Source organism: Carassius auratus, chromosome 11 (assembly GCF_003368295.1).
Source record: "Carassius auratus strain Wakin chromosome 11, ASM336829v1, whole genome shotgun sequence".
NCBI lineage: Eukaryota > Metazoa > Chordata > Actinopteri > Cypriniformes > Cyprinidae > Carassius > Carassius auratus.
The window spans coordinates 18,162,402-18,185,545 of NC_039253.1; the positions used below are offsets into that span (position 1 = coordinate 18,162,402).

The following is a 23,144-nucleotide window of genomic DNA, read 5'->3' on the forward strand; positions in this document are numbered from 1 at the left end:
AAAAAATTATATTTGCAACATTAGAACATTGTATCTAAAAACATTTTAATCACAGAAATAAATGATAATTTAAAGTATAATAAATTCTAAAACCATTATTTTAAATTGTAATAATATATCACAATATTATTGTTTTTTTCTGTATTTTTGATCAAATAAATGCAGGCTTGATGAGCAGAGAAACTTCTTTCAAAAACATTAAAAATAGTAATGTTTCCAAACTTTTGCTCTGTGTGTATATATATATATATATATATATATATATATATATATATATATATATATATATATATATATATATATATATATATATATATATATATATATATATATATATATATAATTTACGTACATCAGGTACATCTGTATATGTGTGTATGTTTCTCGAAATTGATTCTGAATAATTCAGATTGCTTTCATTTATTTATTTCAAAAAGTTCTGTGTTATGTTGTCCATTGTTGATAGTTTTCATACTTAAGCTGTGAAAGGAACATATTTAAGAGCTCAACACAACAGCTTTTATGATGCAGAAGCCACTTTAGTTTTTGATTCTGAATATATTATTCAGGTGTTTTGTTATTTATTTCAGAAATCCTTGTGATATACAATATTCAGTTTGTGCTGGTCTGACTTAATCAAAATAGTGTTTAAAATTACTTTCTGTTTTACTTTGTGTTTGTATAGACCATAACGCATAAAAGCGCATTAATGGGAACATTGAAGAAAGTTCTTTAAAAAATAATTTTTAAATAAAAAGTTACTTTTAACAGAAATGCATTATTTTTGGTGTAAGTAATCAACAAAGTAATTCAGTTTCTTTTTTAATTAAGTAACTACTAACTGTTAACTAGTTAAACTAGTAATATTTCTTAGTAACTAGCACAACACTGGTGTTGTCATAACGTTCACCTTGGAGATTGAAAATGTTTCTTTTTTGAGACCCCAGGAGCCCAAATTCAGACCCAGAACAATAAAACCCACAGAAGAGGTGGGAGTTCAAAGGAGGAATCATTATATTACCAAACTGCAGTGAGAGGAAGAGTAGATAAGTCATGATCTGCAAGATTAACCACAATCTAATGTGATCCGTTCTAGAGTTCGGAGCGGGATCGCGAATCATTTTAGTCAGTTTGGGAGTTCGGAGCGTGAATCATTTTAATCAGTTCGGGAGTTCGGAGCGTGAATCATTTGAGTCCGTTTGGGGATCGCGAATCATTTGAGTCAGTTCGGGAGTTCGGAGCGGAATCACGAATCATTTGAGTCAGTTCGGGAGTTCGGAGCGGGTTCCCGAAACATTTGAGTCAATTTGGGGATCGCGAATCATTTGAATCATTTCGGGAGTTCGGAGCGGGTTCGCGAATCATTTGAGTCAGTTCGGAAGTTCGGAGCGGGTTCCCGAAACATTTGAGTCAATTTGGGGATCGCGAATCATTTGAATCATTTCGGGAGTTCGGAGCGGGTTCGCGAATCATTTACGTCAGTTCGGGAGTTCGGAGCAGTTTGGCGAATCATTTTAGTCAGTTTGTGGTTTGCGAATCATTAAGTTGGTTCGGGAGTTCGGAGCGGGTTCGCGACTCATTTAAATCAATTTGGGAGTTCGGAGTGTGAATCATTTGAGCCAGTTCGGGAGTTCAGTGTCAAACCAGGCTTAAAATTATTAATGCCAAATAAACACATTTGAGAAGAAACCAGAAACACTTAATTAATTAAACTCTACAGTATGAGAAAAAATACAAATAATTAAAATCCTATAAGTTACAGTGGCAAGCGCACTGGGTGTTCAATTATTTTTTTGTTAACAGTTCTAATCTTGAACACTTTAAATTATTTAACCATAACTTATCACGCTAAAAGACTGTATTTGTAGAATATATATATATATATATATATATATATATATATATATATATATATATATATATATATATATATATATATATATATATTAGGGGTGTAACGATACGCGTATTCGTATTGAACCGTTTGGTACAACGCTTTCGGTTTGGTACGCGGTACGCATTATGTATACCGAACGGTTCGTTGGAGTAATTAATTATATTTGAAAAAAAAAAAAAAAAGAGAGAGAAATATAATGATATGCGTTCAACAAGGTAGCCCAATAACCCAAACGACGTAACAGGCAACGCCCCTGACACTCCCGAAGAAGAAAAAAACACCATCTTATATGTTTATGTTAGGCTACTCAGCAGGCGCTCGCTCACTCAGTACGCGCTGAAGGCTCGTTGCAAAATAGCCAATGCGTTTAACAGACTAGAAATGAGAAGATCCTCCAATAACCAACAGGTCTGGTGTTTGGGTGCACTTTGGATTCCCTTTAAGCTATAATGGTGATGGCAAGAGAGTGGTGGATAAAAAAACAACGGTATGTCGCATCTGCAACATGACAGGGTACACCAGCGGGAATACAAAAAAAAAAAAAAAACACCAGCGGGAATATCTGGGATATATGCGTCAGTACTATCTGGGAAAAGACGAAAAAAAAGGAGAAACATGCACGCAGCAAACTATCCCTGCAGCATTTAGACACTATAGCTTACAGGGAATCCAACCCAAACACCAGACCTGTTGGTTATTTTAGGATCTTATATTTCTGGTCTGTTAAATGCATTCGACATTTTGCAACGAGCCTTCAGCGCGTGCTGAGTGAGCGAGCGCCTTAGGGGCCGTTCACATATCGTGCCTAAAAACGCATGGAAAACGCTAAGCGCGTCTTTCTCCTGAGGCGTCTGTCTTTGCTAAGCAACAATGACGTGCTCTCTCCATGAGACGCGGAAATTTCAGCGAAGGATAAATGGATTTGCAGCTCTAAAAATCGCTTGCAGTAGCTCTGCTACTAAATTTATTTCAAAATTGCAATCCATATACAACTATGATCAGCTGATCCTTCATCTTGGCTGAGCTCTCAACGTTGTTACGGGAAAGGATGAAGCTGATTGGTTGGTTCTTGTCACATGACCCGCGGTGCGCTTGCGGCATTCTGAAAAGTTGAGATGTTTTTACATTTTGCTGTATCTAAAACGTATCGAACCGAACCGAACCGAACCGTGACATCAGTGTATCGTATCGAACCGAACCGTGAATTTTGTGAACCGTTACACCCCTAATATATATATATATATACACATATATATATATATGTATAAAACTTACTGCATTAAGATGATTTAATATGAAATGTATTATAGCACTTGTATATTATTACTCTTTTGTCCTCATTTTTAAGTCGCTTTGGATCAAAACATATGCTAAATGTAGTCAAATATATATTCTTAAATATTAAACAAATTATTTTATTATTTTAAATATGTTCTCTCTTTATCAATGTGTGCTGCTTCAGTAAAATCATAATTTAGAGTAGACTTAAAAATAAAATACAGTAAACACCACGCAATTTTTTTTTTTTTGTTAATCAGAAAATATCTCTATTTATTTTGTCAGGTTTAATCACAAAAGAGCATCTTTAAAAGTTGAGACATCCAAATTTAACATATTGGTCAGTAAACATGGCATGAAGTATTTCTACAGATCAGAGGAGGAGAGAAGAGAACTGAGAAGAGCACAATAATTCAGTAATAATTCAACAGCAGACACTCAAACAAATCAAGGATTCTGGAATAAAGAAACAAACAACAGCCAAATAATTAGAAAAAACAAGATTATACTCAAACACCAGAGAAACAGCGCTTCAAACATCAGCCCAAAAAAATAATCAGCACAACAGAAAGAGGAAAAGATTGTGTCCAAAAACCAGAACACCCAGATCATTCAGAAACACAATTCACTATTTCGTCTTTTACACAAACATGCACAACTGTTGAAATAATAAAGACTCGCATATGAGGAGGAAATATTATAAGAGGCACAGCAGACGGCTGATGAACATAGTTCATAAACACTGATGTTCTGTTAATAACGTGTTATATGCAGCATATAAATGCAGTTATGAGTATGACAGGATTGATTGGCTCAGAGGCGATGATGATGATGATGATGATGATGATGATGAGTAGCCACTCAGAATCCGGTCTCCTTGCTCAGTGTGTGGCGCGTCACGTGTTCGATCTCTCCGGTCACATACTCGCCAAAACTGGTCTGATATTTGGCCAACATCTTGAGCATGGGGCGCAGATTGAGCCACCACTGCTTCTGCGGCATCCGGTGTCTGCACAAACACAAACACACATCATCCACAGACACTAGAACACACGGATGCAAACACATGACAACATGCTTGTTTTTTGGAAGATATTTGCTTGACATGCTGTTTTATTGTTATCTTTTACGTCCAAAATTGATTTTTTTTCACTAAAGCCTAAAAACTAAAACAAAAAAAAGCATCTTGTTGCAACATGTTACAAAATCAAGATTGAATATATTTGGGATGCAGAACAAAGAATAGCACATCATTAACTCAATAAGTAGCAGCCAAATTTGGAAAGAATGTTACATTTCTGTTCACAGAGGCAGCATTTATTTGTTTAAAAATAGCAAAATATTATATAAAAAAAAAAAATCTGTTTTGGATCTATTAATGGATCATGTGACAATAAACATTTATAATGTAAAAAAAAAAAAAAAAAAAAGAAAGTATATATATATATATATATATATATATATATATATATATATATATATATATATATATATATTAATAAATGCTGTTCTTTTGATCTTTGTTCATCTGTGAATCCTGAAAAACAATAAAATGTATCAAAGTTTGAAAATAAAAAAATATTGTGCAGCACAGCTGTGTTCAACATTGATAATAATCAGAAATGTTATCAAATCTTCATATCAGAATGATTTCTGAAGATCATGTGACACTGAAGACTGGAGTAATGATGCTGAAAATACATATAAATAAATTAGAATTTAATAGATATTCACTTAGAAAACTGCTATTTTGTATTCTAATATTATTTAATTTTTACTGACTAATAATTACAGCCTTACTAAGCTTTAAAAGATTAAAACAATTTCCTATTCCAAACTTTTGTCTTGTAGAGTAGTTATTATTATGACATCATATTATAATGAGCTCCCGCATGACATTCATTATTCATGAGGTGGGATATATTTAGTCATGTGACTCTTACTCAAAGTCGGTGTGTGCTTTGAGTTCGGTGACGGGACTGAACGACATCACTTTCTTCTTCATGCCGATCACGCAAGCCGTATCTGGAGCATTCGCAAACACACGGCCTGCGATTCACAAGCAAACAGAGCTTCACTCATCATCACTGCCTTCAAATCGATTACTCATATTAATATGTGAGCCTCTATGTGAAATCCAGGCTAAAGTCTCCAAATCGAATTATGTTTGGTTCAACCATTTATTTCATTATGGTTAAATCTTTTACATGGTCTTACTCAGTCAATATCAGTCAATCTTTATGAAGTATGATTATATCTAGATAGAACAGTAAATCACCAAAAAAAATAACTTTAGCTGGGTTTTCACAGTCAGGGTCACATCATTTAATCCATTAATTTAAATGCTTGAAGGTTTCATAAAATAGTTCTGAAGTTTTTTAACCAATCGCAGGCAGCAGGCTGATGTTAATGGAACACTATCTGAAATCAGAACAGGTGTCCCTCAGGGCTCTGTTAGGTCACCGGTTTTGTTTTGTTGTTGTTTGTATACAGATGAGTGTGGAAGGTGTTACTCTAATAATTACATCGTTAAATTCTCAGATGGTACTGCAATCTTAGATTTATTGAAAAAGAACTGGGACTTGTCTGAATATTTTTCAGAGATTGGAAGGTTTGTGAATTGGTGCCAAAGCTGTTAAACAGTGGCAGTATGGAGCTGTAATTTGCTGTAATTATTTATATATTTTTAATACAGTATTAGATTTATTTAGCTATTCGTTTACTTATTGTGGTGTTATTTTATGATCTTATTGTCTGTATTTGTTGATAATTGTGTGTAAATTTTATATTTAAATGTGTTAATTTTAAATATTTATTTAATCTATATTTATTTTAATCTTTGTGATTTATTTGTGCTTTTGTAATTTGTTTATTAGTTCTTTTTATATTAAAAAAACATTTTTTGATTTAATTCATATTTATTTCAGTTTTAGGTTAGTAATTTTATTATGTGCTTTATCCTTTTTTATTTTTCTATTTAGCATTCATTTATATTTATTTCAGTTTTAGTACTTTTATTATGTAATTTTATAATTTTTATTTTTTCAATCCATTTAACGTTCATTTATATTTATTTTATTTTTATTATTTTTATAATAGAAATACACATTTTAAAAATGATAAAATTATATTTAGCATTCATTTATATTTCATTTTTAGTACGTTTATAAAGTAATTTTATATTTTTTTATAATAAAAAAAAATCCATTTAGCTTTTATTTATATTTGTTTTAGTTTTAGTACTTTTATAATGTAATTTTATCAATTTTAAATTTGGTATATTTCTATTTCACTTTCATTTATATTTAAGTTTTAGTACTTTTATGACGTAATTTTATATTTTTTATTATTTAAAAAAATTCCATTTAGCTTTCATTTATATTTATTTCCAAAAAGTTCCATTTATCTATCATTTTAAATTTATTACAATTTTAGCTTCAGTCATTTTTGTTCCTAAACTTGTTTTATATATTAGTTACTAGTCAAGGTAACATTCCTAATTTTTGTTTAAGTTTTGTAAGTTTTATAATGTGTCTCACCATGTCTGTAAGCGTTGTTCATCTTCTCTGTGAGCCACAGAACTGACTTCACTCCCAGTTTAGTGCCAAAATTCCTATCGAACGGAGTGGGAACGCCGCCCTAAATCACACAAAACAACAAAAACAAGGACAAAAAAAACATCCAAACAACAACATGATGATTCCGTGTCTGATTTGTCAGGACACAGGTCACATGATCACTAGACGGCGTCTCACCTGCTGCAGGTGACCCAGAACATTGACCCTGCAGTCGAAGACGCCCTTGCCCTCAGCGGAGTACAGATTGTAGATGAAGTCAGTGGTGTAGTGCTCGTGACACTTCTCATTCCTGCAGAGAAGAAGAATGAAGACAACTTTAGTGAATCACAGCTACATGAAGAGCAGAAGAGAATCATCAAGACAGGTGTCATGTGATGCTTTACCTCAACACTAGTCCTCTCTGAATATCCTTCTTCATCTTCTCCGTCAGATGCTCCACGTTTGTCTGAGAGGAAACCGTGAGTAAAGCTCTGAATTACTAAAACATTTGACATGCTTGATCAAAACCACTTAAAGCACTTTAAACAGGAATAAAATGAAATAAATCATCATATTTTCATGATTTCTGAAGATCATGTGACACTGAAGACTGGAGGAATGATGCTGGAAATACAGCGGAGCATCACAGAAATACATTACACTTTAACACAGATTCACACAGAACACAGCTGATTAAAATAACAACATGATTTAACAATTTCTACAGTATTATTTGATAAGAAGAGACAGGGATTGTGGTCTTGCCTCCAGCTCGTGGATGCTGAACGGCTCCTCATAGATGTAGACGGCGTCTGCTCCCACGGCGATGCCGGTGGTGGTTGCTAGGTAACCGCAGTATCCTCCCATGGTCTCCACGATGAAGACGCGGCGTTTGGTTCCAGACGCAGACTGCTTGATTCTATCACAGCTCTGCGCAGACAGACAGAGAGAAGTTAGTATTGGTTTCATATTTTAATTATCATTAGAACAGTGTTCGATTACCGTCTCAGGAGAGTGTCTCTCACCTCCATCGCGGCGTTCACAGCCGTGTCTGCTCCCAAACTGAAGTCTGTGCCCGGCACGTTGTTGCTGATGGTGGCGGGAATCACACACATGGCGATGCACAGTTCATCATAGCGTCCTCGAGCCACTACCAGCTGAAGAACCCCTTCATACGCCTGCAGGAGACACACACAGTTACCACACACACACACACACACACACACACACACACACACACACACACACACACACACACACACACACACACACACACACACACACACACACACACACACACTCAGTCTGTACCTCAAATCCACCAATCACCAGCAGCGACTGGATGTTGTATTTGCTGATATTGGCCACGATGTCCTCCATGCAGGAGTTGGGAAGAGTTCTGAACAAATATAAACACACAAATGAATGAATTGATGATACACTCATATATTAAATGAGAAAAAGACAACATGAAACGACACATTTTACTTTAAAATTACAAGTTATTTTTCACACATCTATATACTAGTTTTAGTTATTTGCGTACATCAAGTAAAAACTAAATGAAAATGAGCAATGTTATCTTATGAACCACCCAAAATATTTTATTCCAAGTAAAGAAATAGGTTTTAATTTTAGTTTTACTAAACTAAACACATAACTCTTTTAATAAATAAATAAATGCAAACTATTGAGAAAGGTAAAAGATAATTATTTAGAAGTAACTATTCTGTGGATTGTAACAGTATTCATTCAAGATTTAACGTCGAAACAAAGTTTCCAGACAAGAGAATTTGATTTCTTTAAACTTAAAGTGTAGCATGAAGCAATGAAATCTCAGCCAATCAGAGCGTGTGCGTGATTTAATATGAAGATATGGGGAGTGAGATGGACCAATGAGATTGTACTGTGGGCGGGGCTTATGTGACAGACAGAACAGACACAGAAAACAAGCAACTTCTGAAGCATCTTGCAGTTGTCTGATCAGATGGTGGATGACGTGTGCGGTGCTGCTCGAGGCTCATGGTGTTCAGTCCGGTAAAGAGACGCACAGAACTGACCGTTTGGTGCCCAGCAGTGATCCTCCCTGCCCCGTCCATCCAGCCACATCATGCCAGTGAACCTCAGTCACCTGCAGGAGTGAAGCAGAGCTCAGAGAAACCTCACGCATCTACATCTAGTCATTCAGCAGACGCTGAGTTTTATCCAAAGCCACAATTTCCATGACATTCCAAGTCATACAGGAAATTCCATTTAAATGACCTGATTCCGTGATTTTATCCACATTTTCCGCATTGTGGAAATCATAGGTTATATTGAGGTTTTGCAACTTCAGTTTGAGGTTAGTGGATTGTGATTTACTGCTACTCACTGGTTGTCTGATTGACCATCATTCTGTTTGTTCCTTTTGGTTTATTGTTTGTTCTAGTTTTTACCATCAAATACCTGCACATAGATCCCTGGCTCTGCATCTCTGAACCTATATTTAGTAGAAGTAAAAACCTTAAGTATTTCTTAAAAACTAAAATCAGATACTAGAAGACTTTTACTGAAGTTTCAGAATTGGTGACTTAACATGTAGTGGAGTAATTTGCACTGTGAGGCATCTGTACTTTTTACTCAATTATGGTTTTCAAGTTGACTCATTACACTTTTACACACACATGCACACACATGCACTCTCTTTCTCTCTCTCTCTCTCTCTCTCTCTCACACACACACACACACTCACTCAATCTCACACACACACACACACACACACTCTCACACACGCACTCTCTCTCTCTCACACACAAACACACTCTTTCACAGACACACACTCCCTCACACACACATACACACTCCCTCACACATACACACTCTCACAGACACGCACACTTTCACACGCACGCAGACGCTCTCTCACGCACGCACTCTCACACACGCGCACTCTCACACACGCGCACTTTTACACACGCGCATTTTCACACACGCGCACACTCTTTCAGCACTCTTTCACACATACGCACTCCCTTTCAGCATTCTCTTTCACACACGCGCACTCTCTCACATGCGCGCACTCTCTTTCAAACGCGCGCACTCTCTTTCACACGCGCGCACTCTCTCACACGCGCGCACTCACACACACGCGCACTCACACACGCACACTCTTTCAGCACTCTTTCACACATACGCACTCCCTTTCAGCATTCTCTTTCACACACGCGCACTCTCTCACACACGCGCACTCTCACACACACGCGCACTCTCTTTCACACACGCGCACTCTCACACACACGCGCACTCTCTTTCACACACGCGCACTCTCACACACACGCGCACTCTCTTTCACACGCGCGCACTCACACACACGCGCACTCACACACGCACACTCTTTCAGCACTCTTTCACACATACGCACTCCCTTTCAGCATTCTCTTTCACACACGCGCACTCTCTCACACACGCGCACTCTCACACACACGCGCACTCTCTTTCACACACGCGCACTCTCACACACACGCGCACTCTTTCACACATACGCACTCCCTTTCAGTATTCTCTTTCACACACGCGCACTCTTTCACACACGCGCACTCACACACGCACACTCTTTCAGCACTCTTTCACACATACGCACTCCCTTTCAGCATTCTCTTTCACACACGCGCACTCTCTCACACACGCGCACTCTTTCACACACGCGCACTCTCTTTCACACACGCGCACTCTCTCACACACACGCGCACTCTTTCACACATACGCACTCCCTTTCAGTATTCTCTTTCACACACGCGCACTCTCTTTCACACACGCGCACTCTCACACACACGCGCACTCTTTCACACATACGCACTCCCTTTCAGTATTCTCTTTCACACACGCGCACTCTCTCACACACGCGCACTCTTTCAGCACTCTTTCACACACGCGCACTCTCTCACACACGTGCACTCTCTTTCACACACGCGCACTCTCACACACTCCCTTTCAGCACTCTCTCTCACACGCGCACTCTCTTTCACACACGCGCACATGCACACACACACACACACACACACACACACACACTGTCTTCTCTGCTGTCCTCACCTCGTCTTTGGCCAGACCCTCGAAGCCGTCGTGGACAGTGTAAACCCTGTGACCCTGAGCGAGTCCCACTCGAACTGCGGATCTCACAGCAGCGTTCATCCCTGCGGCCGGAGCGCCGACGTTCAGGATCGCCATAGAGTAATTACTCTACACACACACACACACACGTTAGAGCTGATTAAAGGCACAATTTCTTTAATTCTAAATTTTAAAAATCTATTTATATATTTATAAAAAATACACATTTTAGATGATTACATGGTTTAAATAAACACAAAGACATGTAATAAATGTAAATAACAAATACATTATATAATATTAAATGATTTAATAATAAATAAAAATTATAACTCTTCAAAAGTTTGGTATCAGTAAGACTTTTTAAAGAAGTCTATTCTGCTCATCAAGCATGCATTTATTTGATCAAAATACAGGAAAAAAACATTACACGTCTTTAAAAAACATTACAAGTCTCACTGATACAAAACTTTTAAATGGTAGTGTGTGTGTATATATATATATATATGTTGATTTTGAATGTTGATTTTTAAACAAACAAGCAGAAAGTATATAGTATTTGAGAACTCAAAGTCGTGGAGTTTGTTACCTTAGACAGAGCTGGTTTCTGATGAGCTAAGAGTTTGTATGTGTTCCAGTTGTTCTCAAAACTCCTGCAAAGACAGAGCAATCAGTGAACCATCTCACAGATTCATTAACAAACGAACACAACTCACTTTCCACGCAGCTGAATGGCTTCTTCAAACCTCTTCTCATTCATGGCTGTCTGGACCTCTTTCGTCTACAAAGCAAAAAACACAGAACCACAAAGTTACATTCGTTACAAACTCTTTGTACCAGCCGCTGTGCAGAGGTCAAAGGTCACGGGTGTTTGGTGAGTGACTCACCATGATCACACACTCCATGAGCGGCAGACGCATGGCGTGATTCCCAGACAGACCGATGACACACGCAGACGTCTCCGGAGTCGCGTCCAGCAGAGCCACCACGGCCTCCACACCCATCTTACTGCTCTACACACACCAAAACACCAACAGCCAATCGCTAAATGCTAAATACTTATTCCAGTATGTACACATCTTTTTTTAGATGCAAATGCGAGTGAAATGCTCAGTGCATGATACACTGAAGAAACAAAAAATTTCCACATTTGAACATGATTGCTTTTATCGCACTCACCAGGACTCGATCGAAGGCGGACGGTGTTCCTCCTCTCTGAACGTGACCCAGGACAGTGACCCGTGTGTCGTAACCCAACCGCTGCACGATCAGCTACACACACACACACACACACACACACGAGTGAACAACAGCCTCAGATCTGCACAGAACTGACAAACAGCTCCACGAGAGTCTCACGTCTTTGACGTAGTTGGAGGAGATCAGCTGGCCGTGTTTGTCGATGGCTCCTTCTGCGATGATCACGATGTTCAGACGAGAACCTTTACTGCGGACCTGCCACCACACACACACACACACACACACACACACACACACACACACACATTTCATTAGAGTCAAGAGATTTCTACAACCTAAAATGTGACCCTGGAGCACAAATAAATGTTTATCAAATAAATGATGGACTGCAATAAAAAAAAATTGTTTATATCTCAATATTGATATTATAAAAATTGTGCAGAGCTCTCTTCCCATCTCACCTCTCCGAGTCGAGCGCACATGTGATCCTCCCATCCGTCCTCCGGTGGAGCCTCGGGGATGAAGACCCAGTCAGCACCGCACGCCAGAGCGGAAACCACCGCCAGATACCTGCAGAACCAGACCAGACCGCATCAGACCGGATGCCCTTATGAAGAATAAAACAGCTGAGGAAATGAATCAGTCGAGTGAACATGACATACCCACAGTGGCGTCCCATCACCTCCAGCACAAACGTCCTCTGATGACTGAAAACAACACAAACTGATGAGTCACAGTCAATTCTGCTCAACAAGGCTGCATTTATTTGATCAAAAAATACAGTAAAAACATGCAATATTATTAAAGTGTGAAATAACTGTGTTCTGTGTGAATCTGTGTTAAAGTGTAATTTATTTCTGTGATGCTCCGCTGTATTTTCAGCATTATTCCTCCAGTCTTCAGTGTCACATGATCTTCAGAAATCAGAATAATATGATGATTTACTGCTCAAGAAACATTTCTGATTGCTATACACAGTATTGAAAACGGTCCAATATTTTTGTGGAAACTGATATTTAATTTTAGGATTCACAGATTAATGGAAAGTTCAGAAAAACAGCATTTATTTTCAAATATTTTTATTTTATAATAAATTTTTCTAACGTTTTTGATGTCACTTTCAGTCAATTGAATGCATCCTTGATCATTTAAAGTATTAATTTGTTTTTGTTTTTTTAATTAACTGAACGGTGGGATGCTTACATTATTTAATGAGTAATAATGCACAAATATGAAAAAAAAAAATGAAAAAAAAAAATAATAAAAATACTAATTGTAAAAAATTAATAATAATAATAATTTTAATTTTTGGTATTATTATTATATAGCCAAACTGACATTAACACAAAGTGCAGCTCTAGCCCAATAGCACTATTTCCTATTTTGGTTAAATTATTATTTTTAGTATTTATATTTAGCAATAACTGTATTATTAATAATGATTACTGTTATTAAGTATTTTGTAATTTTAATATTTTATAAATATAAGAAAAAGAAGAATTATCACTATTTATTGTCAGGTATATTGCAGATCTTTGGCGCTGCTGAGGTCAGTGAAGGTCAGATTATGGTTTTTATGATTTGACAATGTGATGCTGCAGTAACTTGCATTAGTTTATTATTTTTTGGCAAGGGTTAATTTTTGACCGTGTGTCTCTTGGCTGTGTGTGTGTTTAACCTTTGTGCCGTGGTGCTGATTGCATCAATAACTTCCATGATGCGATGCAGAGCAGAATCAGCTCCGATCGTCATGTCGGTTCCACAGAAATCATTATCGATGGATCCCACCAGACCCACGATGTTCAGATGAGTGTGCTGCTGCGCCAGAGAGTCCGTGATCCGGCCTGAAACACACAGACACGCTCCACATCAGCTCCTGCTCACCAGGAGAGAAGAGGAGAGAAGAAGAGAGGAGAGGAGAAGAGAGGAGAGGAGAAGAAACAAGGAGAGGAGAGACGAGGAGAGGAGGGAAAAAAACTAATGAAAATGACAAAAAATCTAAATTATTATCAGAATAAAGGTGCTTCAGGATGTCATAGTAGAACCTTTTGGTTTAAATGGTTCCATAAAGAACCTTCAACATCTGAAGAACCTTTTGGTTTCAAGAACCTTTAAAGAACTTTAAAGAACCTCTGACTGAACGCTTCTTTGTGGAACTGAAAATGGTTCTTCTATATGACATTTCAGTGAAGAACCTTTCAAGCACTTTCATTTTTTAAAGGGGACCTATTGTGCAAAAATCAGGTTTATAAAGTGTTTGAACGCAGTTGTGTGGCTGCAGTCTTCACGTGTTTAAAAAGGAGAAAAGGTTTAAAAACACACATGAAAGGAATGCGAGTAGATCGCTTGAGACTTTCTGACAGTTTCAGATTGTTTGTTGCTGACAGAGCATGTGCTCTTGAAGCTCCGCCTCTTTTGAAAAGGGAGGCGGGAGCACAAGCTCATTTGCATTTAAAGGGACAAACACAAAAATAGAGTGTTTTGTCTTTTATCCTAAAAGTGGCAACTTCAGCAAGCTATAAAACATTATCTGTGGGGTATTTTTTGCTGAGGCTTCACATACACACTCCGAGGGCATCAGAGACTTATTTTCCATCTTGAGGGTATAATAGGTCTGTTTTCAGAGTGTGTGTGTACCTTGCTGCACGAGTTCAGCCAGCAGGTCGCTCCACTCGCTGCGGAAGGTGTTGGCTCCGGTGAGGCTGCCGTCTCCGCCGCACACACACAGGTTAGTGATGCCGCGCTGGAGCAGGTGAAACGCCGCGGAGAGACGGCCCTCTCGTGTGGTGAAGGCTTTACAGCGAGCGCTGCCGATGATGGTGCCACCCTGACAGCAATCACAACACCTGTGCATCAGATGAAGCACTACAACAGCACACAACCAATCAACCTTCAACAAAACACTCAATGAGCTCTAAAAACCTGACGCACTGATGTTTTGGTGCACTTCTTGCTAATTATTGTGACTGCTCCTGTTAGAAAGGCCTTCTACAAATACTGCAGAATATACAGTGTGTCACGAGTCTGTCTGTGATGTAAACGCTGCTGCTGTGATCCCAGATTTAATCTAAACCCTGCTTCTGATGCTGTCTGTCAAAATATTATCTGTAGAAACACTCACGGCTCCTTCACAAACAAGAGAAACTGACATTATGACATTATTAAAGGCTGTAGAAGACAGTAAAAAATCCACTATAAATCACAAGTTTTATTTCCCAGGAATAAATAAATAAATATCTCTGATACTGATGAACATTTCAAAGCTGAAGAACTAAAATCACTAAAACTGATAGAAAAGTTATAATAATAAATGGATATTTAATAAATAAATTACACTTAAATGTAATTAAAAAACAGACATTAAAGATTAAAAAAATACTTTGACAAAAACTGAAAATATTAAAACAAATAAAAAAATATTAACTACAATAACTCAAATTACTGATACTTAAAAGAACACTTTTATTAATTTCCATGATATATATATTTTTTTCTGGTTTTCCACAGCCATAGAAACCTGCATTAATTTGTGCATGTTATTTCAAGTAAATATTTTGAAAATAAATAAATAAATTAACATAAACATTAACATAAAATAAAACATTTATATAAAAAATAGCTAAACCATTTATATAAAAAGAATTGGAATAAAAATAAATAGAGCATTTACATAAAAATAATGACTTATTAAAATATGACTTGCTCCATATCTGTAGCATTTCTCCAAGCCCCCCCAAGATCATTTTTCTCCATCCAACCAATACCTTGTGGAATTCTACACTGACATTTATTTTTATTTTTGTGGATTCTGTATCATTGGATTTACATCTTGAAGCGGGTATGGCAGAATCACACATGCATGTGACAAACAAACACGCATGCATTAAAGCGGACGCAGCTTTACCAGCTGAATGATGTTGGTGACGCTCTGCCAGTTGGCGAGTTTGATGTGATCTCCTCCATCCACCAGTCCTTGATAACCCTGGAGAAACACATGCATCAGTACCAGCGCAGCGCTCTGAGACTCAGTGCATGCACAGAAACATCTCTCACCTCATAAATCAGGTAGACTTTAGCTCCCACGTAAATGCCCATGCGTGTTACAGCGCGGACGACCGCGTTCATACCTGCAGAAATCACACGTGTTATCATGCATCTACACGACCATGCAAAGAGCTTCTAAAATTGTGCTTCATGCATCAACTAAAGAGAAATGCATTGACAAACTGTGTCTAATGCAATATTTTGACACAACATGCAATGCAAATTTAATCTGGAAACATATCAGGAACAAATAACAGAACTACTGAAGCATGAGATGTGCATGCACACTAGATAGGGGTCATGTGAGGTTTCATCACGGTCAGTTCATGCACTCTGACACACATACAGTACATCAGGGGAAAAAATCGAAAGTTAGGATCATTCCATAATTTTGGGGGTCAGTTCACATCTTTTGTTAAGATTTTTTCCTGTCTTTATCTTTAATAATTCTTCTAATATTTTAATATTTATGGCACTAAGACAAGATATGATCTATGCAATTGTTTTATATAGATGGAAACAAGATGCATTGCTGATTTCAACGTTATTTGCTCTTCAGATGTTTCTCAATTTAGAAGAAACAAAGTAACGTCACTATATTATATCTATGCAAAGTGACCCACATTTGGTTTTTGGCAACTGAAAACCTGCAGTTTGTTTACTCCTGGAGCCGTATTGACATTCCACAACGTTTAAAAGCATTTTCACGGTTTCAAACTGATAGAATGGAACGTTCTTCTAACAGTAAAAAAAAAAACGTTGAGAGAACATTCAAATGTAACAGCCTCAGAACGGTTTCAAACTAACGTTAGCATGATCGAGGAAAAAGAACTGGACGTTTTAAATATTTCAGAACTAATGTTTAAGAAATATTTTTACAGCGGCTGCGTGTCAACAACCAAGTTACGATCCCTATTAACACAGCATTCAGTGCATCAAAGTTTCGAAATTTTCAAAGAAGTTGTGCATCAAAGACCAAGTTTTGGCTCAAACTTGTGAGTTGAGCTTCAGTCAGAGTCAGTTTGTGCTGTCAGAGTTTGTCTTCGCTCGCTTTATCAACTTTATTCGCTCGTTCTAGTCATGTTTACCCTGTGCGTCACCGCCGCTCGTCAGGACCGCGATGGCTTTTCCCGCGCCGCTCATCCGCAGCTTCTCAAGTCCACATACATGACGGAAGATCGCAGATTTGAGCCCTTAAAAACGAAAAACACGGCGCTTTCCTTCGCACTGATTCCCGTGAACACTTCGTATATTCTCCTCACGCCGTGCACGGACCGTGCGTAGCTCCGCCTCTCGTGTGTTCTGGGCGTTCCCGCGCGTGTTACCAAGTCCGCGGGGTTTTATCAGTACGTCCACATGGACATCAATATTCCGATTTTAACACGATTAAGACTATACTCTGATTAATTAATTTTATTTCGGATAAAGTCCAACTCGAGGTAAACACAAATCGAATTAAAACGTGACAAAAGTGACACCTTAATTACATTACTATCGAGAAATCCCCGGATGTCCAGTTCTGAAAAAACGCGGACCTGGCAACACTGATCCTCCGAGAACAGACGCTTTTCTGTGTTTTTCAATAATAAGAGACACAAGCACTTCATTTTTTGTGACATAATAATAGCTCATTTTTTTTTCTATAACCCATTAACTTTTTAGTTAACTTAAAAAGTTAATGGGTTGAAGAAAAACAGCTGAGCTTTTCTGTCAAGCATAAATTAAAAGACTACGAGGACGAAGCTCTTATCTACAGATCAACCTCAGAGAGCAAACTAAAACCATAAAAAATGTGTTACTTTTATTATATTTCAGCTGGTTACCAAGGCAATATTTCTTATTTTAAATTTAGTTTAATTTGATTTACTATAATAAAAAATAATAATAAATAAACATTTTTAAAAAACAAATACTAATAAAAATTTGTGAACTGAAACTGAAATAAAAGCCCATAAAAGTAAATTGAAAAGAGAACTAATAAAAATAATAAAAAATAAAGAAAAATATTAATAACAAAATGCTGGAAATGTCTGAATTGAAACAAAAATTAAATAAGTAATTAAAAAATGACAATGAACATAATATTTAAATATAAAAAAATCAAATTATTCCCAAAAATAAAATATACATATTTAAAAAAAAAACACTAATAAAAACAACAAAACAGACAAAACTAAAAAAATTGTATATCAAATTATAAACAGAAAATATCGAAATATTACTAAAAATATGAATACATACCATAATCACTACTAGATACTAATTACCAAATCACCGCTTCAGAAATGTTATATACAGAGATTTACAGCAAAAATATGATAAAATATAACAATATGGAGCACAGAATTGACACTTTAACAAGAATTTTTAAGCAGCAACTTACAAAAACATAAGAGAGAGAAAACAATAATTAGTGCTAATATGCATGCTTTCATCAATATTACATATTATTGATTATTACATTATTATTACATTATTTTTATATAATTTAAATAGAATATATGTGGTTATTGACCTGTCCCCATTTCTGTGAATTTTCTTTTTCAGCAGGACTTTTATTTTGCAAAATGAATGTTTATGCATGTTTCTGGCATAAGTATGCCTTTACTCTATAAAATATAAGGCCCTGTTTTTAACCATTCAGTGGCATATGAGCATCAGTTATGTTTTAGTTTGTATCATTAGTATTGTTATTATTGTTGTTGTTAACGACCGAGATTGGATGATCCGTCTCAATAATTAATTTTGTTAATAACTCACTGTCAATAATGCATCCATGTAAATTCAATTAAAAACAAGAGCAGCAAGGTGACTGCAGACCTTCACACGTGTGTCGGACAAAAATACCAAAACCTGAGGTAAGAAAATAGTCATAAAATAATATTTATGTAATAATAAATGACACTCTTGTCATTTTAAGGTGTCTTTATTTCCTGGACATGTTCAATACTTATTTTACCTGCTGGATGTCTACGATGTTTCATACATTCATGCAAATAGAAATGTATGATGTCATATTTTTATTTGTTGCACAAGATACCATTGACTATAAAAGTACAATTTCTTTTTTTACACAACTAATTGTATTACTTAGAAAATATCATGTTCCTGTAATGCAATTTTCCTGTACATACATTCGATTCTCTGTATGTATGTACTGTACATGTGGAAATTGACAATAAAGCAGACTTGAACTTGAACTGGGCTAAATCTAAGCCAAATTGTGAAGATTTTATAAAATAAATTAAACAATATGGTACCACTTTGCAAAAAGAAAAAGCACTATGCCACATTATTTGGTTAAAATTTATTCCTGGCATATATATTTTTATTATTTAGTTATTTCTTTATTTTAGCCATACACATACACTTTTAATTTTTGTTCTATTGCTGTTGAGAGATGTATACCGTATGTCTGTTGTTTTGTCGCCCTCTGCTGCTGACGCTGTGAACTGAGCGGATGTTGTGACGCGCTGTCGTCATGGAGACGCAGAGAGGCGCGTGCGCAGTGAGTGACGCACAGCAGCGCAGGGATGTTGTTGATCACTGAACGCGTTTGAGCTCGAGATCGACGCATTTCAATCGAAATCTTAAGATTAATCATCATGAAGTTAACGCGTAAACTCGTCCTAGCTCGAGCTAAAGCCTCGGACCTGGAAAGCGTGAAGAAGCTGAACTGCTGGTGTGTTTTCTGCTGTTAGCTGTTAGCATGCAAATGTTTAATTATTGATAAAGGATTATTCATTTATTCAGTCTTTTTGGGTTCGTGTGTAGTTTGATATTTGGAGTCTGGATTTAATAGATGATATTTGCTGAATAACTGTATTCTCTAAATCATTTATTTGTGTTTCAGGGGCTGCAATCTGACAGATGTGAGTTTTCAATCTTTATCTTTATATATATATATATATATATATATATATATATATATATATCATTAATAGTTTTATAGTTTTGATTAATATTTTAAGTTTCTATATTTTCTAATTTGACTTTTCTAATTTCAACTCGTTTCTACTTTCAAATTTAGTACAAAATCACTTTTTTTATTTTTAGTCAATTGTATCCATATAGTTTCTATTCGTTTTATTGTTTAGTTGTAGTATATTTAAATTATGGATTTTTAGTACTTTAGGTCTAATATAACATACACACTCACATAGGTGCATCTCCAAAAAGTTTTTTTTTTTTTTTTTGTAATTTGAATAAAAAAGCAAACTTTTTTAATTCTAGATTCATTGCACAAACTGACCTATTTCATCATCTTTTTTCCCAGATCTCTATATTCGTGGAGATTCCTAATATTGAGGTTCTCACGCTGAGGTTAGTGTTGATCTCTCTGTCAGTAATCTGTGATAACATGCCTGTAATAACTCTGTGTTCAGTGCGAATCAGATCTGTTCTCTGGAGCACCTCTCGTCGTGTCAGCAGCTCAGCGAGCTCTATCTGAGACGCAATAACATCTGCAGTCTGTCGGAGCTGAAGCATCTGCAGCAGCTGAGCCGTCTGAAGGTGCTGTGGCTCGCGGAGAACCCCTGCTGCGACGCTGACCCACACAGATACCGCATGACCGTCCTCAGAAACCTGCCCGGCCTGCACAAACTAGACAACCAGGGTACTGACCATCAGCTGCAGGAATATGATCACTCGCACACATCTCAAATAATGCATAATCATATCATTATATATATGTGTGTGTGTGTGTGTCCCGCAGCACAGAAGCAGTCATCAGTGTCACAGATGTATATTTGTAGAAATAGACAACAATACATTGTATGGGTCACAATTATACATTTCTCTTTTATGCCAAAAATCATTAGGATATTAAGTAAAGATTATGTTCCATGAAGATATTTAGTAAACTTCCTACTGTAAATATATCAGAACTTCATGTTTGATTAGTAATATGCATTGCTAAGAACTTCATCTGAACAACTTTAAAGATGATTTTCTCAATATTTAGATTTTTTTGCTCCCTCAGATTCCAGATTTTCTAATAGTTGTATCTCAGACAGATATTGTCCTTCGAACAAACCACACATCACTGGAGAGATCATTTATTCAGCTTTCAGAAGATGTATAAATCTCAATTTCTAAAAATGGATCCTTATCACTGGTTTTGTGCTTCAAGGTCACATATATTTTTTATAAAATATTATTTTATTTTATAACATATATCAGTGCCATTTTACTTTTTGAATATTTTTTTTTTAACTTTAATTTTCATGTTTAAATTTTAGTATGTTTTTTTTAATGTTCATATAGTTTCTATAAATGTTTTAGTTTAGTTTTTTAAACAAAAATTTGATTCTTTTTTTATAATTTATTTTCAGTTAACGTTTATTTAGTTTCAAATAACAAAATAAAATAGAAAAAAAGTTATTGATAATATACATGTACTGACAATTGTTTTTGCAAAGTGTCAGTTCATTAATCTGTAGCTGTTTTTAAAATGATAAATTATGTATATACTTGTTATATATATATATATATATATATATACACACACTAATCTACATTTGAAGTGGATCTAAAAAGTTCATCAAAGTTGTCTTAAGACAAGAATGCATTTTGGTTTTATGAGAACTTTTATGAAAGGTTTTGATCCACTTCAAATGCTGACTACTGTATAAAATATACATATATAATGAAATAAATCTTTCAAACACCATCAGCATATCAGCATTCAACTTCTATATTTTAAACTTTTAATATGCTGTCAAACATAACCTTATGAGAAGCTTTAAGATAAGAATATTCATGTGTGTGTTCTGTCAGTGGTTACGGAGGAGGAGCTAATCCAAGCATTGAAGGAAGGGGAGGAGCTTGTTTCACCTCCAGGCCCCGCCCCCACCAGCTCAACCAATGGGCTCACAGAAGCCGACTCGGAGGCGGATCCTCTGAACTACAGCATGGAGGAAACCAAGTAAGACCTGACTGACTGTCTGCTGTGTGATCTGTGGATCTGAACTCAACTCACGCTCGTGTTCGTGTTCATGCAGTAAGATTCGAGCTCAGCTGGGGATGAAGCTGCTCCCTCGAGACAAGTTCCCCTCGCTGACGTCCCCTCGAGAGACCGGAGACACGCCGAAGAGGAAGGTACGAGCGAGCAGACATGAACACGACCAGTCAAACATTTATTTGATCCGAAGTGCAGTAAAATTATATAATATTTTTACTATCTAAAACCGATGTTTTCTGTGTGAATCTGTGTTAAAGTGTACTGTATTTCTGTGATGCTCCGCTGTATTTTCAGCATCATTCCTCCAGTCTTCAGTGTCACATGATCTTCAGAAATCAGAATAATTGACAGATTTTCTACTGTTTAATAATGTGGTGTTTATAACCCGTCTGGTTTATAGAGTCACACGCTGGAGGCCGTTCTCCTCCTGATGAAGGATCTGGACGTGGAGGAGCTGAAGATCGTTCAGTCGGTCACCGAGAGCAAACTCCGATCACGCAGTCGCCGGAGAGAGCGAGAGAAGTCTCCCATCTGCTCATGAACACCGGCGGAAAACACTGGAAACAGTGAGCTCTGTCCTGGATATAACATTAAAACACTGAATCTGTCATTGATCGTCACGCTAAACGCCTCGCTCGTGATCGTTACCAAGATGCCTTTCTTATGTTCAGATTAAGACGTTTTCTTAATGTTCCGCTTTGTTATGATCTAAATGAAGTGTAACTATGTTTTGGTGTGTTTTGAGATAATATATGAGAATGTATTTTTCTATGTAAATAAACTTGGATGCATAAGAATATATTTATTGTGTTCACATCATGATCCTAGAAAACTTTACAGAATACTGTACACGAGTGAGCTGCAGAGACTGGACTTAAAGAAACAGTTCACCCGAAAATGACAACATGCTACATGATCAGGATGAGTTTGTTTCTTCATCAGGTGAAATGTAGCATTGCATCAGTGTCTCTGCAGTGAATGGGTGCCGTCAGAATGAGAGCTGATAAAAACATCACAATAAGCCGTTTCATCTTTTGTCTTCTCCAGATGTTCACTGATGGACTGGAGTGCTGTGGATTATTGTGATGTTTTTATCAGACTCTCATTCTGACGGCAC

The 23,144-nt window shown here is 36.6% G+C and overlaps 2 protein-coding genes across 2 annotated transcripts; one reads left to right on the forward strand and one right to left on the reverse strand.

Annotated features, from left to right (window-relative positions):
- Window positions 1-3,413: 3,413 nt before the first annotated feature.
- Window positions 3,414-17,307, reverse strand: LOC113111269 (ATP-dependent 6-phosphofructokinase, liver type-like). Its single transcript, XM_026275877.1, has 22 exons — window positions 17,154-17,307; window positions 16,075-16,148; window positions 15,926-16,003; window positions 14,659-14,848; window positions 13,700-13,865; window positions 12,684-12,728; window positions 12,483-12,591; window positions 12,181-12,276; window positions 12,001-12,093; window positions 11,709-11,834; window positions 11,538-11,602; window positions 11,411-11,474; window positions 10,804-10,950; window positions 8,793-8,863; window positions 8,044-8,131; window positions 7,758-7,910; window positions 7,498-7,662; window positions 7,137-7,198; window positions 6,931-7,042; window positions 6,715-6,814; window positions 5,119-5,224; window positions 3,414-4,184 (listed from the first exon to the last, which is right to left on the reverse strand). The coding sequence occupies exons 1-22, from the start codon at window positions 17,206-17,208 to the stop codon at window positions 4,037-4,039; spliced, it is 2,313 nt and encodes a 770-aa protein (XP_026131662.1). The 5' UTR covers window positions 17,209-17,307; the 3' UTR covers window positions 3,414-4,036.
- Window positions 17,308-19,544: 2,237 nt separating this feature from the next.
- On the forward strand, window positions 19,545-23,022 carry LOC113111293 (protein C21orf2-like). Its single transcript, XM_026275914.1, has 7 exons — window positions 19,545-19,747; window positions 19,919-19,937; window positions 20,342-20,388; window positions 20,451-20,680; window positions 21,844-21,991; window positions 22,068-22,164; window positions 22,428-23,022. The coding sequence occupies exons 1-7, from the start codon at window positions 19,671-19,673 to the stop codon at window positions 22,566-22,568; spliced, it is 759 nt and encodes a 252-aa protein (XP_026131699.1). The 5' UTR covers window positions 19,545-19,670; the 3' UTR covers window positions 22,569-23,022.
- Window positions 23,023-23,144: the final 122 nt, after the last annotated feature.